General features: G+C 45.1%; 1 protein-coding gene across 1 annotated transcript in view; it reads left to right on the top strand.

Annotated features, from left to right (window-relative positions):
• Window positions 1-18,272, top strand: part of LLGL2 (LLGL scribble cell polarity complex component 2) — a 269,216-nt gene that overhangs the window by 94,580 nt on the left and 156,364 nt on the right. The window contains 6 exon segments of the mRNA XM_068264456.1: window positions 11,848-11,915; window positions 14,508-14,577; window positions 14,579-14,629; window positions 14,631-14,663; window positions 14,792-14,818; window positions 14,820-14,897. Of these exon segments, the coding sequence (XP_068120557.1) occupies window positions 11,848-11,915; window positions 14,508-14,577; window positions 14,579-14,629; window positions 14,631-14,663; window positions 14,792-14,818; window positions 14,820-14,897 (327 nt within the window).

An 18,272-nucleotide genomic window follows, 5' to 3' on the forward strand; every position in this document is an offset into this window, starting at 1 on the left:
CTGCCTTAGGATTCTCCAAGATCAGACACTTGTCCGTAATTTCAGAGAGATTTGTCCATTAGTGTATCTGCATATACACATAGATAAATACTTATTTGTGGACAGCACACAAACAAATAATGACGGGCTCACAGAGCACACTTTCTACATAAGCAGCCAGTAATTCATAAAAAGTATGCTAAATTCAAATCTGTATTCAGGCCTTTCCGAGAGAGAGTCCCCAGACGATAGATCCAAGTCTGCTCAAGTCTATAAAGTTCCCTTTCTATGTCGCCACCACGGAAAGGGATCTGTTGTTTTATAATTCCTTTGAACACCAGGCCGTCAGGTTTGCCCTCATGATACTCCATGAAATGTTTCCCCAACGGATTATCAAGGTCACCATTTCGGATATTTCCAATGTGATCTCCAATTCGTTTGCTCAGACGATTTTTTTGTCTAGGCAGGCTGTTGACACGTGGTCAGGGCTTGAGGATTTACTAGCGCTCAGTGTTGACAGGTGGTGCATAACATCATTCCTATCGGGAAGGGGGGGGGGGGGGGAGTGGCGTTGAGTGCCCCACAGGGGCTCCCTGGGCTTTGAACCTACAGTAGAAGTTACGAAGTTCCGCTGCTAATTCATTGTGTGTGTGTGTGTGTGTGCGTGCGACTATAGTTGGTGGCAACCTGAGCCCTTTCGAGACAGCCCGAAAGTTGTTCTAGCAGATGACTTGTCTCGTCCTTTCAGTGTATTCCTTTTTGGTAGGTAACCATTCCTGGTTAAGGGTGTTTCTAGCTTTCCTGAAGTCCTCCCGCTTGCCAGACTGGTTCGCAGCTTCTTTGCACCTTCACAGTTGTCGTAGCTGGTTGGTGAATAATGGTTTGGTGTTTGAAGGATGTGGTTGGTATGCAGGAGTCTTCACAGAAGCTGATCCATCCACTCATTCAAATTCGGCGCTTCCAGGGCCTTCCAGTCTGTACAGTGAAAACAGGCTTTAAGTTGGAGTTTGGCCTTGCTTGACTACACTTTGATGGACTTTAGGACCGGTTTGCCTGATTCCAGGTATCTTTTGTAAGTGGGGATCAGATGGATGAGGCAATCGTTGAAGGAACCTAGTTCGGCCTATGGGATGGCCTTGTAAGCATCCTTCAGTACAAGTGCATCCATGGTTGAGGGAGTTCCAAGTTCCTAGTGGGGCAGTCAACATACTGGTCGGACAGCTTGTCCCATGAGCTAATGGGGCTGTCGACATCCAATCAAGAAGATCGCACATCTAGCGAGGGTGTTAGCTTGCATCTGCGCCGGGGGCAAACTCGTCAATGTCAACTATTTGCACAGGGGGAGTGTTACAGTACGTCACTCTTGCTACGCTCTATGCGGAGATGTTGTAGATGTGGTACAGTAGAACTGTACCTTCAGAAGGAAAATCTACAACGGGAGCCCAGATTGTGTAGTACATTAGATTGTACTACACAATCTTGGGCACATCTGGCTACCATATTGAGCTGGTGGGGGAGAGGGGGCACATTAATGTAAGGTGGAGGCCCTGGTCCAAATAATTGTCGTCATACCGTGCTATTTATTTACACCATGAATATGCATATACAGTGGAGGAAATAATTATTTGACCCCTCACTGATTTTGTAAGTTTGTCCAATGACAAAGAAATGAAAAGTCTCAGAACAGTATCATTTCAATGGTAGGTTTATTTGAACAGTGGCAGATAGCACATCAAAAGGAAAATCGAAAAAATAACTTCAAATTAAAGATAGCAACTGATTTGCATTTCATTGAGTGAAATAAGTTTTTGAACCCCTACCAACCATTAAGAGTTCTGGCTCCCACAGAGTGGTTAGACACTTCTACTCAATTAGTCACCCTCATTAAGGACACTTGTCTTAACTAGTCACCTGTATAAAAGACACCTGTCCACAGAATCAATCAATCAAGCAGACTCCAAACTCTCCAACATGGGAAAGACCAAAGAGCTGTCCAAGGATGTCAGAGACAAAATTGTAGACCTGCACAAGGCTGGAATGGGCTACAAAACCATTAGCAAGAAGCTGGGAGAGAAGGTGACAACTGTTGGTGCGATTGTTCGAAAATGGAAGGAGCACAAAATGACCATCAATCGACCTCGCTCTGGGGCTCCACGCAAGATCTCACCTCGTGGGGTGTCAATGGTTCTGAGAAAGGTGAAAAAGCATCCTAGAACTACACGGGAGGAGTTAGTGAATGACCTCAAATTAGCAGGGACCACAGTCACCAAGAAAACCATTGGAAACACATTACACTGCAATGGATTAAAATCCTGCAGGGCTCGCAAGGTCCCCCTGCTCAAGAAGGCACATGTGCAGGCCCGTCTGAAGTTTGCCAATGAACACCTGAATGATTCTGTGAGTGACTGGGAGAAGGTGCTGTGGTCTGATGAGACCAAAATAGAGATCTTTGGCATTAACTCAACTCGCTGTGTTTGGAGGAAGAAAAATGCTGCCTATGACCCCCAACACACCGTCCCCACCGTCAAGCATGGGGGTGGAAACATTTTGCTTTGGGGGTGTTTTTCTGCTAAGGGCACAGGACAACTTAATCGCATTAGCCATGTATCGTGAAATCCTGAACGACAACCTCCTTCCCTCTGCCAGGAAACTGAAAATGGGTCGTGGATGGGTGTTCCAGCACGACAATGACCCAAAACATACAGCAAAGGCAACAAAGAGTGGCTCAAGAAGAAGCACATTAAGGTCATGGAGTGGCCTAGTCAGTCTCCGGACCTTAATCCAATAGAAAACCTATGGAGGGAGCTCAAGCTCAGAGTTGCACAGAGACAGCCTCGAAACCTTAGGGATTTAGAGATGATCTGCAAAGAGGAGTGGACCAACATTCCTCCTAAAATGTGTGCAGACTTGGTCATCAATTACAAGAAACGTTTGACCTCTGTGCTTGCAAACAAGGGTTTTTCCACTAAGTATTAAGTCTTTTATTGTTAGAGGGTTCAAAAACTTATTTCACTCAATGAAATGCAAATCAGTTGCTATCTTTTATTTAAGGTTATTTTTTCGATTTTCCTTTTGATGTGCTATCTGCCACTGTTCAAATAAACCTACCATTGAAATGATACTGTTCTGAGACTTTTTATTTCTTTGTCATTGGACAAATTTACAAAATCAGTGAGGGGTCAAATAATTATTTCCTCCACTGTAGTTGCAACCCTACTCGTGAAACACATTGCCATAATGCAAATTAAACTGTCTAGATTTCACATTGTTCTTTATCTTTGTGGTAAACCACCTCATTTATGTATTTTGTTGGAACCCATGGCACTGTAGCGAATATCCCTGGGCATGGACAGAAGAGAAAAATTGATGAAAGGTTGCAATGCAGGATAGTCAGGATGGTGGATAAGCAGCACCAAACAAGTTCCAAAGAAATTCAAGTTTTTCTGCAGGCTCAGGGAGCTTCAGTGTCAGCGCAAACTATCTGTTGACATTTAAATAAAATGTAATGCTATGGCAGGTGACCCAGGAGGACCCCACTGCTAACGCAGAGACAAACAAAAAAAAAAAAAAAAGACTACAGTTTGCTAAAATGTATTTGAGTAAGCCAAAATCCTTCTGCGAAAACCTCTTGTGAATAGATGAGACCAAGATAAGGCTTTTTGGTAAAGCACATCATTCTACTGTTTACCAAAAACGTAAAGAGGCCTACAAAGAAAAGCACACAGTACCTACAGTTATGTTGGAGGTTCAATGTTTTGGGATTGTTTCGTTGCCTCTGCTACTGGGTGCCTTAAATGTGTGCAAGACATTATGAAAGATCTGAGGATTACTAAAGGATTTTGGGTCGCACTGTAGAGCCCAGTGTCAGAAAGCTGGGTTTGCGTCCGAGATCTTGGGTCTACATCAAAAAGCATCCAGATATGGATGGCAACAAAGCGCTGGAGAGTTCTGAAGTGGCCAGTGATGAGTCAAGATCTAAATCCCATTGAACACCTGTGGCGAGATCTTAAAATTTCTGTTGGGAAAAGGCACCCTTCCAAGAGACCTGGAGCATTTTTCGAGGTAAGAGTGGGCCAAAATTCCAGGTCCAGGACCGCCTAACACCGGTCGGCGTAAAGTCCTCGGGCGGGATTTGCAGGAGATCGTGCGCGCCAATGCGCTCGCATCTCCGCTTGGATGATGGTGCCCTGCTCAGTCATCAGTCTACTAGCGGCGATCGCCGTCTACTTACACAGTACTGGGGACAGCCTTTTGATATGGCTGTCACCCTGGGATGCAGGAGAGCAATCGGCTCTCATTGGCTGAAGCCTGACAGGCAAGAATAGGCTGTTTTTTCACTGACCTGAGGAAGCAGACAAGCACCTGTGAAATGCGTTGTCTATGTGTACCGGAATAAAAGACTTTTATCAGTAAACTGGTCCAAATTCTTTGAGAGGTAAGATTACCTCTCTGTTTATAAGGGTAACCGCTTATTAGCCTATCTTTAATGCATTGAGCGCCTCCTCCCCTGGTTTAAGTGTCTTGTCATACCTCTTTTAAAGGTGATAGTTTTTTTTTAGTTGTCTTAAAGAACTTCCGGAGTGCGACCACTCAGTTCCCGTCACAAACCTGGAAAACCGAGCATGGACGGTTAATTTCCCGCTTGCTCTGACTTTGGTTGCAAGGATTTGCAACCCACCTTTGTGAGTATATACATCCTTAGCAATTTGCTTTTCTAAATCTTACACAATTCTGCACCTTTGTGCTCTTGGTCTCCTTTTGTCTTTTAGATGAACCTTGTTACAATCACCGGAACCATCGACATAAGCTATCTGCAAAAGAGCTTCTCTGAGCTCTCTGACCAATACAGTGCTGTTTTCTGAAGCGCTTACCTCAACCTGTCTCTCACTGTTTGTTTACGGTTTTACTGCAGGAACATTCAGAGGATCATTAGCTCTGCCCTGTTTCATAGTTTAAAATACAGAGTGTAGTTTGTAAACTGCAAATATGAGAGAATGATTAAAACAGAATAAAAGATATAAAACTGAAAATTAAAATGACTCTTCTTTGCTACTAATGTTCCATGAATTATGCGTGTTACACATACAATTCATTATATCACAAGTGTTGGATTTTTTTCGCTTCAGTGTCACTATAAAACTAAAGGCTGCAAAAGTAATTAATGTAGAAGATTAGGGGGGTAAAATGTGCCTTGCCTGGGGCACCAAAATGGCCCAGAGGAGCCCAGAGAGTAGTTTTGTATAGCAGGGTAGCAATGCGAAAAGCCACTGCTCTCATGCAAAGATATCGACAGTCTATAAATTGCCAATGATCATGTGGAAAAACCAGAAGAATAAGAATACTGGAAGAATGTTTTACAGACACATAAAGCCAAAATATAACTATTTGACTAAAATGAGGGGGTGGTTTTGAGAAAGGAAAATGCTGCATTACCGCAAAAACCTTGTATCACACATGGTTGTGGAAGCATACTGGTTTGGGCCTGTTTTGCTGCAAGTGGGCCGGAATGCCTTGCCATTTTTCACTTAACAGTGAATTCTGAACTGTACCAGAGGATACTGAAGTAAAATGTCAAGACACCTGTCCGTGTACTTAATCTCAAGAGACAGTGGGTTATGCCGCAAAACAATGATCTTAAGCACAAAAGTTGTTCTACCAAAAAATGGTTAACCACTTCCCGACCAGCGCAGTCAAAATCTATGTCCTACTTGTGGCTGCGCGGCTCTGACAGGACAGCAATATCGCCGCTGCACCATAATGGACAGCGTCAGGAGTCAATGAAAGCAGCTCCTGACCTGCTCACACAGATCTGCCATCATGGGGATGGTAGAGAGAGATACCTGTGGAGATGGGAGAGTGGCATGACCAGAGGGAGTGAAGGGTCTGTGCAGCGAATCGTGGGTAAACTCGTTTTACGGTACCAGTGGTCTCTGGTCCTTAAGGTACGTAAGTAGTTAATGAAGAATTGCTGTGGGATAACCAAGTCAAAGTCTTGGCCTTTAACCAATTGAAATGTTGTGGAAACGCTTACCGGGGGCTGTTGATGTCAATGCCAATGGCCTCAATTCACTAAGATCATGCTGGAGATAATAAAGCAAGAGAAAACGTACCACCACAGAGTAAGAGTTATCTTATCTCTTCAATCCTTAAGTTACCTCCTCTGTAGTTCTTTTCACATGCAGTTAATAAACAGCCTGTCTTTAACGCTGGAGTTATTTTAAGGATTGAAGAGTTAACTTAAAGACAGAAGAGTTAACTTTAGGTTTGCCTGAGGTAAAATGTTTCCTGAATACGACATGCCTCATCACATTGGTGATCACTCTAGAAACGTTATTAAAGACAGGAGATATGCTTAGTGAATTGAGGCCATGGTGTGTTTATGTAATAAAGGTTTAATCCTGTAAAACTCAATTTGTGTCTTTATTACTGGTCCATGACTTCCAGATTTTCTTCCTGGCACCCTCTTGCTTTATAAGCAGCTTTGTGTAAGTGTAAAGAGGTATTAGTCCGGTTTTTCCAATATTTTAATGAAGGTGGGTCCTCCTTTTTTTTTTTTTTTCCAGTTTAGTATAATTGCTTTGCGGTAATAGTACAATAGCAGACCTAATAGTGTTCTTTGGGCACGGGTATTAGCTAGTTTAGTGGTATCTCCTAAAATACAGTATAGCGGATCATTAGGTGTGTGAGTCTTAGTGATCTTAGTAATATACTCAGATGGTTTTCCAAACGATAATTTGGGGCAGTGCCACCTTATGTGATCTAAATCAGCATCTATTGCAGCACAACACCAACAGAGTATCGGATTAAATTTAGATAATTTTGCGGGAGTTAGGTATACCCTATTAAAGACTTTGAATTGTATTAACCTATCCCGGGTTGCTATGAGATAGTTTAAGGGCTTGATCCAAGCATCCTCCCATTCCTCGTCATCAAGATTTGGTAAGAGGCTAAGCCATGACTATGCATAAGCGGTAAGATGGGGTTCAGTTATCAGTATAATATTTTGATAAATTGCTGATAAAGCCTTTGTGAGGTTGTCCTTTATTAGAATGTCTTCAAATTCTGAGGTACTTAATCGGAGTGGTGTGTTACCAAATTGGGCAGTAAAAGCGTGTCTTAACTGTAGATAACGGAAAAAAATGGGAATTTGGTAGAGAAAGTTTCTTTTATGGAATTGAATTCAATAAGACTCCCAGCTTGTACAATATGTTCTAGGTGTGATACTCCCTTAGATATCCAGATCATGGGGTCAGAAATAGAGTAGAAGTGAGACAGGGTTGGGTTATTCCAGAGGGGTATATTGGGGGAAAGTTTATTTTTGGGCGGGCGATTCCATTTGTGGGTTTAATCTCAAGCTTTAATAATCACCTTCATATTATTAGTTAGAGGGTACGGAACTGTGACCCCTCTATATAGAATGCTATATAGAGGGGTCACAGTTCCGTACCCTCTAACTGATAATATGAAGGTGATTATTAAAGCTTGAGATTAAACCCACAAATGGAATTGCCCGCCCAAAAATAAACTTTCCCCCAATATACCCCTCTGGAATAACCCAACCCTGTCTCACTTCTACTCTATTTCTGACCCTATAATCTGGATATCTAAGGGAGTATCACACCTAGAACATATTGTACAAGCTGGGAGTCTTATTGAATTCAATTCCATAAAAGAAACTTTCTCTACCAAATTCCCATTTTTTTCCGTTATCTACAGTTAAGACACGCTTTTACTGCCCAATTTGGTAACACACCACTCCGATTAAGTACCTCAGAATGTCTAAGGGCCTTAAAGGATCCAAGTGTTGCAGCGTCTAGAAGCATTGAAAGGGTCTTAAATCAACCACCAGTTGGCGGTTACCAAATGGCTGGCTAAATAATATTTAAAGAGGTCTGGAAAGGCTAGTCCTCCCTCCGTCCATGCCGTGAAGTTTTCTTAAGCTTATTTTTGGGTTTTTATTATGCCATATAAAACTGGTAAGAATTGAGCTTAGTTGAGTGAAAAATTTACGAGTAATTCATATTGCACATTTCCTAAATACATAAAGGTATTTAGAGAGAAGTTTCATTTTAATCAAGTTGATTCTTCCTACCAGAGACAAAGGAAGACCCTGCCAACCCAGAAGTTTGTTTGGTATGTTGGAGTAATTGGGTTAGATTATCATCTAGGAAGTCATTAGTATTGTTAGAAATCCAGATTCCTAAATTTTTGGTTTTGGTGACTATTTCCATTGGAGCATGAGGTATGGAGGTGGAACTCAGGAGAAGTTTAGATTTAGACCAATTTACCTCAAGACCGGTAAAAGAAGACTATTTCAATGGCACCTGCAAAGGAGATAGCTGTGTTTGCCAAGTAGATTGCTAAATCATCCGCATACAGGGATACCCTCTCCTCCAGCCCACCAACACAAAATCCAAGTATATCAGAGCTCTGTCGTAAGGCTGTTGCTATTGACTCCATAGCTAGTGCAAATAAAGCTGGAGAGAGAGGGCATCCCTGCCTGGTACCTCTATATAGTCCAATCTGCTTTGAGATTTCAGATCCAATTTTAATTTGTGATAAAGGGGATTTGTAGATGGTTTGAATCCACGATCTAAGTTTGATGCCAAACCCTAATTTACTGAGCATTGCCCACAAGTATGGCCATTCAACTGAATTGAATGCCCTCTGTATACAGGGCCGTATTTGTACTTTCCACCGCCCAAGGCCCACTATCACCAGCCGCGCCCTAACCAACAGCTTCCTAACCCCCCCCCCCCCCACCTCCTCATATATACACACACACTTTTTTCATAGCCCTCTTTGTTGAATTAAAATGCCATAAAATACAGCAATTTTTGCCCAATCACAAAACTTAGAAGCATTGGACCAATCAGAGAATGTAGAGTCAACTCATTGGTATTTGGACAATCAGAGGATGTCATAACTGCAAGGCTAGAGTGTAAGCTCCTCTGTGGGCAGTTAGTGACATGACTGCAGGGGTAGAGTGTGAGCTCCTCTGCGGGCAGTTAGTGACATGACTGCAGGGTTAGAGTGTAAGCTGCTCTGTGGGCAATTAGTGACCACAACATTACACTGCAACATACCTTTAAATGCTGCAGCCAAGCCCATGGTCTCCATCAGCATTCTGCAGTCAAAGTTCTAGCATAAGTTAGCTGTGCTTCCTGCTCGGACCGGGTCTCCCTCTGCTTTGCTGTCAGTTGCCAGCCGCATATTTAAATCTGACCTCCCAGCCGTGCTGCCTGTTGCACAGATTGCCGGGGTCCCCTCAGCGCTGCCGCCCCATTCCATCCCGTCCCTCTATTCCCGCTGGCTGCCCACACTCAGACATCTCGATGAGCGATGACACGCAGGGATGAGAGAGAGAAGAGCCATGTGCTGTGACGCGCTGTATGCTTCAAATACAGGAAGTGACATCACTGATCACGTCCTGTATTCAGGAAGTATACGGCGCGTCACCGCACATGGCTCTTCTCTCTCATATCCCTGCGTGTCACTGCTCTTTGGGAGGTCGTACAGTGCGGGCGGCCAGCGGGAATAGAGGGACGGGATGGGGCGGCAGTGCAGACGCAGACCCGACAATCTGTGCAAGCGGGCGATGGGCAGTGCACGTCTGTGTGGGCAGGCCACCAGGGCTGGGAGGCAGCATCAGCGGGATAACTAGCAATCGCCCCCAGGGCCCTAGGAACTGACCTAGTTGGCCTGCCCACAAATCCGGCCCTTTCTGTATATCAACGAATGCCAGAGCTTTAGGAGAGGCAGCAGTATTGGGTGATTGAATATGGGTAAAAATTCTAAGGTTTATGTCTGTAGTTTTGTGTGTCATGAAGCCAGTTTGATCAGGATTTATAATTTCCGTAATATGTTTATTTATTATAGTTAGTATTTTGTTGAATTTGTAAAAAAACATATTTTGAATTGAGGGTTCTGGAGGCTGCTATAGTTATTTCCTTTTAAACAATGCCAGTGGTATTTCTGCTTATCTTTCATGCGTCAGTATTGCTTAAAGGGAACCTTAACCGGCGGGGAAAAATAAATTAACTTACCTGGGGGCTTTCCCAAGCCTCCTGCAGCCGTCCTGTGCCCGCGCCGGTCCTTCGGTGCCCTCCGGTCTCCCTCCGCCGCTAAGTTTCGTTTTCGGCCGACCGCCAGTCGTCCTCCGGCAAAGCGTCCTCTTCTTCCGCATTCCCCGTCGTAAAGAGCCGTAAAGCGTGTCCGCATGATGCCAAACGCGTCATGCGGACGCTTTACGGCTCTTTACGACGGGGAATGCGGAAGAAGAGGACGCTTTGCCGGAGGACGACTGGCGGTCGGCCGAAAACGAAACTTAGCGGCAGAGGGAGACCGGAGGGCACCGAAGGACCGGCGCGGGCACAGGACGGCTGCAGGAGGCTTGGGAAAGCCCCCAGGTAAGTTAATTTATTTTTCCCCGCCGGTTAAGGTTCCCTTTAATCACTCGCCTGAAACAAGCATACGGCAAATTAAGTCAAACTTCAGTCAGAAACCTCTGATTTGTATACTTATTTATGGTTTATAGCTAAAAGTATTTGAGGCAGAGGATCAGCTAGGCAATTTGCGCTGTTTAACCTCTTGAGGACTGCGGTCTTAAACACCGCTAGTGACCAGGCCATTTTTTACTAATCGGCGTGGAGCAGTAGTTTACTGATTAAAGGACAACTGAATTGAGAGGGACATGGAGGCTGCCATATTTATTTCCTTTTTAATAATACCAATTGCCTGGCAGTCCTGCTGGTCTATTAGGATGCAGTAGTGTCTGACTAATGTTAGAAACAAGCATGAAGCTAATCTTTCAGCTCTGACAATGTCAAACACCTTAAGCTTCATTCACAAAGCGGTGCTAACTGTTAGCACGCTTGTGAAAAGCCCCTCTTCACGCCTAAAAACATTGTGTGCACTACCTAGCGCTCGCGTGCAAAGTCCCGAGCGCAAAACTTGATGCGATTATAAGGGCGCATTGAGTGCGACATATGAATGCACTATGCGACGTTTTCGTCGCACCATGATGCGACATTTCACGCACACCGGACTTTGCGCACGTGAAGTTTTGCACGCGAGCTTATTCACTTTTCTTGGTGCTAACTACTTAGCACCCTAGTTAGCACACCCAAAGCCTTTGGGTGTGCTAACTGGGTTAGCACCGGATAGTGAATCAGGCCCCTTATCTGCGGCATGCTTGTTCAGGGGCTATGGCTAAAAGTATTAGAGGCAGAGTATTAGCAGGGTAGCCAGGCAACTGCTATTGCTTAAAAGGAAATAAATATGACAGCCTCCATATCTCTCGCTTCAGTTGCCCTTGAAAAGGAAATACATATGGTAGCCTCCCTATCTCTCTTATTCCAGGGCCCATATGCCATTAACTTTTTCACCCAAGTTTTCTCCTAGGAGATAATTGTTCATTTTCTATTTAAAAGAACTTTGAAGCACTTTTCAACTGAAAATGTGCCGAAAAGTAGGTGAAAAGGTACTGTTAAAATTAATTTCAGTATTTTCTTGCTTTCTGGTGGCTTAAAAGGCATTTTATTGACAAGTTTAAAAATATCACCTAGGAGAAAACTAAATTGCATATGGGCCCCTGGTGTCTTTGAAAGGAGCACTACATATATTGATGCAAAATTATCTTGAATTTAGAAATTGTAAAATATCTATCTCCCTTATTAATCGCACAAACAAGCAAAACTAATAATACCACATAATAATATCGATCGATGTTCTGAATGCGGTTTGACTGGTGTCTGTTACAGCCACTTTTCTTATATAAATTAGTCAACTATGTATCCTTTAAATAGAGCTTCAAGTTATATTGCTGGACACTTTTTTTTTCTCTTTTTTTTTTTTATTTTTCTACAGCCATGGCCACTTGATGGAGGTGTTGACTTGGCACCAGCTCCGCCTCAGAGAGACTTGCTGCTAACAGGGTAAGTACACATTACAGAATAATGAAAGACGTTATGCCTATAGTTTGCTAAACTTTGGAACAGGTCTACCATGTTCCGAACACAAACCTGGCACCTTTTAGTTTCTATGCAAGCATGGATGTGCATCATCAACTGATGCAAGCAAGTTTGAGAGGCTATACTTAGAGGAACTATAACTAAGGATTGAACTTCACCCCAATCAGTAGCTGATACCCCTATTCATGATAAGCCTTTTCCTTTCTTTCAAATATATAATCGGGGGGGGGGGGGGGGGGTCTGTACGGCTGATAATGTGGTGAAATCCCTCCCATAGTGTGATGTATTGTGGTAAATCACATCTGTTTCAAACTGCCAAGTAACCAGTTTCTCCCTCCTATGCATGTGTATAGCTGTAAAAAAAAAAAAAAACTCTTAGCCCATTGCATTATTTTTGTAGGCAACAAATTGGAGTTCAAAAGGCTCTTCCATTTCTTCATGGTGGGGAACCTTAGGATCATCCGATTTTTGGACAGTAGTTTTTTCCAGCAGTACCATGCCTTGCGCAATAGGTTTCTGTGATTTAGACCACACCTTCTCGTACAGTATCCCCAAAAAGGATGATTTGAGGCATTGGGGTAATTTGTATATGACAATTTGTGATGGCAAAATAAAAACCTCTCTCCAAAAATTACATTCCACATTTTAACAATTTCATCTCCAAGAAGTTTTCCACTTAAAAACCAGAGCAATGTCCACCTTTCGGCGCTTCTTCCATTCATTCACCTATAACTTTATTACTACTTATCACAACAAAACAATCTACGGTATATCTTGTTTTTTCACCACCAATTAGTCTTTCTTTGGGTGGTACTATTTGCTAAGAATTATTTTATTCTAGCTGCATTTTAATGGAAATAATTTTTTCAGCTATTAGTTTTAAAATAAAACATTCTACTGTGGATCAAACCTACACATTTTATTTGCCCTTTTTTTTCAAGTTATTGCAACGTTTAAAATATTTCCCTAGTACAATGTATGGAGACAATATTTTATTTGTAAATAAAGGTGCATTTTTTCAGGTTTGCGTCCATTACTAATTACATGCCCATAATTTTAAAAAATAACAGTAATATACCTTATTCACATACATATTAAAGTTTAGTCCCTAAGGTAGCTATTTATTTTTTTTCATTGACAGTTTTATTTTTTTATTTTTTTTATGCAAAAAATGTACTTGGGTACTATGGGAGAGAATTTTAAATGTAAGTGTGGGTATTTTTATTAAAATGTATTTACGTGTAATTTTACTATTTGGATACAAGATGTCCTTGCGCATTATTTCCTATTCACATACTATAAGTACGTAAATAGGAAGTAATGCATCGATGTCTGTCTTCAGAAGATAAAAATGCCCGTGGCATCTCATTGATGCCGGCGATCATTGGCACAGGGACTTAGTTTAATGAATGTGAGCTGCGTTCCCATTCATTCAGCTCCCCTCTAATGATCGGTAGCGAGAACAAGCGTGGGAGCGAGCGGGAGTGTGTGGCAGCAAGGGATGAGTATCTACGTCCCTGTGGGGTAAAGTGGTGTTTTGCAGCAATGTAGATGCTCGGCCGGGGGAGATAAAGTGGTTAATCTCTCTAACCGTAAAGAACCCTTTCTGATATACATAGCTAAAACTTTTTTTCCTCCACGCACAGATGTCACCTAGTCCTTTGCACAAGCCTAGGGACAAAAAGCTCATCTGCTGAACTTTATATTTCCCTCTGATGTATTTAAACATGTTAATTACTAAGGCTAAATAAGCCCAGTTTATCTAACCTTTCCTGGTATGTGAGACCTTCCATCCCTCTAATCAATTTTGTTGCTTGTGTCTGCACCTGCTCTAAAACTGTAATATTCCTATTATACAGTGCCCTGAACTGAATTCCGTATTCCAAATCCAGCCTTACTAAAGAGTTAAACGGGGCAGTATTATACAAGCATCCGCAGTTTTTATTTCCCTTTTAATGCCTCCCAAAATGTTAGTAGCATTGGCTGCAGCAGCTTGGCATTGAATACGAGTACTTAACTCGTTGTCAATGAGTACTTCCAAGTCCTTCTCCAATTTTGATGTACCCATCTGTATTCCGTTTATTTTGTATGGTGCTAGACCGATGGTACAACCAAAATGCATGACTTTACATTTTTCCACAATGAATTTCATCTGCCATTTATGTGGGCTTACAGCCATCCTATCCAGATCCTTCTGCAATATGTCACTATCTTCTTGAGGGTTGCTAATTCTGCACAGTTAGGCATCAACTGCAAAAATACCAACATTTCTTTCTAATTCATTTACTATTTCCTTTAATAAATAAATTGAAGGGTATTGAACCCAGTACTGACCCATGTGGGGCCGCAGTGCTAACAGTCACCCATTTTGAATATGATCCATTGACTGCAACTCTTTGCTTTCTGTACTTTAGTCCATTCCCTATCCATACCTACAGAAACTTCCCCAGTCCTTGCATCCTCAACTGCAGTTTCCTTTTTTTGATAAGGTTTGTAAAGTGGAGTTTGAAGCTTCTGTTATTTCCACATTAACAGTTACCATGTTTTTTTGTACAGACATGAAGATGGCACTGTACGTTTCTGGGATGCTTCAGGAGTGTGCCTTCAACTCATGTACAAAATGGATTACAGTAGGAGTTTTTCAAACTGACTCTGATCCAAATGATAACTTAAATTCTCATGGGGGAAGAGGAGTGGCCCCCATTAAGGAAAGTGAGTGCCTTTTTAATCTTAGCACATTTTATGTATTTTTTGTGTCGCGCAATTCATCATACATATTGTACTTTGTGTATTGCTGTCCTTGTAAATTTCATTTTCCTAACCCATTTCATTCTTTTCAGGTTGGCTCTTTTGACCCATACAGTGAGTGATCCACGTTTGGGAATTCAGAAGATTTATTTGTGCAAATACAGTGGCTACTTATCAGTTGCCGGAACTGCTGGACAGGTAGGTTGGAATTACATTAATTTCGTGTTGTGTCTTTGTTAGTTGTGGCAACATTAAAATGGCTATGTAGGTAGCAGTGTAAAGGTGCGTACACACGCACGACAGCAGCCAACGACTGGTCCGCCCCGGCGGATCGTTCAGGAACAGCCTTATCAGTCCGCCCGACAGTGCGTACACACGCACTACATTCTGCTGAAAACCCGCCCAGCAGGAGATGCCGACGGACCAGTTGTTGGCTGCTGTCGTGTGTGTGTGTGTACGCACCTTAAGGTGCATGCTAATTAAGGATAGAAAATTTGAAGTCCTGAATATGAGCTGTGCTTAACAACATTAGCATTATACTGCGTAAACATGGGCGCCTGCAGAAAATTTTCCAGGGGGGGGCAAAAAGAGGTGAGGAAGAAGTAGTGCGGTGCTGAAAATTGGGGGGTACTTTGTGTGGCGCGCCAAAAAATGGGGCTACGTCATGCGGCGTTGCCAAAAAATGGATGTGGTCATGGACCAGAATGTGGGTGTGGTCGCGGGTGGAGACAAGTTTACATGGACTTGGCAATGGTGGGACATTAGATTAGGACAGTGGTGGCGAAACTTTTGGAGGTCGAGTGCCCAAACTGCAACCCATAAGACACTTATCTATCGCAAAGTGCCAACAGCAATTTAAACTAAATACAAACGTTTTAACTCATACATGAACGTTATGGAAAATCCAAGTTGAAAATAAACTGTGAAGATAAACAATTTCATCCATCCTACTCTTGAAAAATGTAACCATGAGGCCCCCAACAAGACATTCAGCAGTCATGAGGCACATAAATAGACAGCATTTCACATACATAGGCAGAATGCCCCCTTAATATGGTAGACACCTCTCACCTGGCTTCTGAATTCTCCCTCTACTGGCTGCTGTGCTTGGCTGGCCTGGCAATACTGGTTTTGGCTGGCTTGGGATGTGTGTGCCGAAAGGCCTGGCAGTGATGCAGGGCTGGCCTGGCTGGCGGTGATGCTGGGCTGGCCTGGCTGGCGGTGATGCTGGGCTGGCCTGGCTGGCGGTGATGCTGGGCTGGCCTGGCTGGCGGGTGATGCTGGGCTGGCGGTGATGCTGGGCTGGCTGGCTGGATAGTTTAGGTAGTGACAGGTGCCTCCTAGTTTAGGTAGCGCCAGGTGCCCTCCAGTTTGGGTAGCGGGAAGGCCCCCCAGTTTAGGTAGCGGCAGGCCCCCCCAGTTTAGGTAGCGACAGCCCCCAGTTTAGGTAGCGACAGGCCCCCCAGTTTTAGGTAGCGACAGGCCCCCCAGTTTAGGTAGCGACAGGCCCCCAGTTTAGGTAGCGACAGGCCCCCCAGTTTAGGTAGCGACAGGCCCCCCAGTTTAGGTAGCGACAGGCCCCCCAGTTTAGGTAGTGACAGGCCCCCCAGTTTAGGTAGCGACAGGCCCCCCAGTTTAGGTAGCGACAGGCCCCCCAGTTTAGGTAGCGACAGGCCCCCCAGTTTAGGTAGCGACAGGCCCCCAGTTTAGGTAGCGACAGGCCCCCAGTTTAGGTAGCGACAGGCCCCCCAGTTTAGGTAGCGACAGGGATCCCACAGTTTAGGGTAGCGACAGGGATCCCACAGTTTAGGTAGCGACAGGGATCCCACAGTTTAGGTAGCGACAGGGATCCCACAGTTTAGGTAGTGACAGGGATCCCACAGTTTAGGTAGTGACAGGGATCCCACAGTTTAGGTAGGTAGTGACAGGGATCCCACAGTTTAGGTAGTGACAGGGATCCCCACAGTTTAGGTAGTGACAGGGATCCCACAGTTCAGGTAGGTGACAGGAGCCCCCCACCCCAGTTCAGGTAGTGAAAGGGACCCCACGATTTAGGTAGTGACAGGGACCCCCCCCCAGTTCAGGTAGTGACAGGCACCCCCCAGTTCAGCTAGTGACAGGGACCCCCCCAGTTCAGGTAGTGACAGGGACCCCCCCAGTTCAGGTAGTGACAGGGACCCCCCCAGTTCAGGTAGTGACAGGGACCCCCCCAGTTCAGGTAGTGACAGGGACCCCCCCAGTTCAGGTAGTGACAGGGACCCCCCCCCAGTTCAGGGCGGGTGACAGGGGACCCCCCCAGTTCAGGCGGTGACAGGACCCCCCCCCCCCCAGTTCAGGCGGTGACAGGGACCCCCCCCCCCAGTTCAGGCGGTGACAGGGGACCCCTCCCAGTTCAGGCGGGGGGAAGGGGGGGGGGGGTCGTCTCACCTTCCCTCACCTTGGGGCTCACCTTCCTCGGTCCCCCCTCCATGATGCAGCGGCTGGCAGGCGGCAGTAGAGCGGAACACTTCCTCTATTCCCCTGCGTGAGAGGGAGGACTGTGCGTCACTGGTCTGACGTCACTGACCAGACCAGCTGCGCACAGAACCTTCCTCGCAAGCAGAGAATAGAGGAAGTGTTCTGCTGCGCCCGCTGCTGCATTATGGAGGCGGGGGGGAGCGAGTAAGGGGGAGCCCCAAGGTGAGGGAAGGGGGGGAATGTCCCCCCTTTTCCACCGCTATGTCTGCTGCTCCCCCTTTAATGCGCTGAGTCAGGTGGGGGGTAGCGAGGGGGTGCTGACACTGATTCGCCCGGGGGGGGGGGGGGTTCAGCGGGGCGGCCCCAATTTGCCATACGTCCGGACGCCCATGTGTGTGAACCAAATGGAGGCATAGCTGGGATCACCAGGCTTGTAAAAAACCTGAGGTCTCACATTTACATTTTCTAATGCAGAGACAGGCAGAGTCATTACTAGCGTTGGTGTTACCCGGTATGGTGATTTGCAGTGACCCCCTCGATTCTTCCTCAATCTGATAGAATTATCAAACCAATTGGTCGATCGTACAGGAAAATTTATTAATGTACGGCTAAAGAGAACCTGAGGCGGGGTTATTACATCGCAATCCCCATACAGAGGATGGGTCTTCCTATAGAGCCCAGCCTCTGTTGCTATGTAGCTTCCTCCAAAGCCCCCCCCCCCCGCGCGCTTTGAGACCCCAATAATCACAGCCGCGCTGTCGACACTCAGCGTGTCTCAGCGGGCTGTGTTTACCTCACTGATGCCAGTCTCTCCGCTCCCCCGCCCCCGGAATCGCTCTGGTCCCTGCCCACGTCCCTTCCCTCGCTGCTGATTGGAGGGAAGGGAACCCGGGCGGGGACCGGAGTGATTCAGGAGGCGGGGGGAGCGCGGAGACTGCCATCAGTGAGGTAAACACAGCCGCACGGCGCGGCTGTGTTTTTTTATGGGGTCTCGCAGCGCGCAGGGGGGGACTTTGGGGGAAGCTAAATAGCAACAGAGGCTGGGCTCTATAGGCAGACCCAGCCTCTGTATGGGGATTGCGATGTAAGAACCCCGCCTCGGGTTCTCTTTAATAG

Source organism: Hyperolius riggenbachi, chromosome 12 (genome assembly GCF_040937935.1).
Source record: "Hyperolius riggenbachi isolate aHypRig1 chromosome 12, aHypRig1.pri, whole genome shotgun sequence".
Lineage (NCBI taxonomy): Eukaryota > Metazoa > Chordata > Amphibia > Anura > Hyperoliidae > Hyperolius > Hyperolius riggenbachi.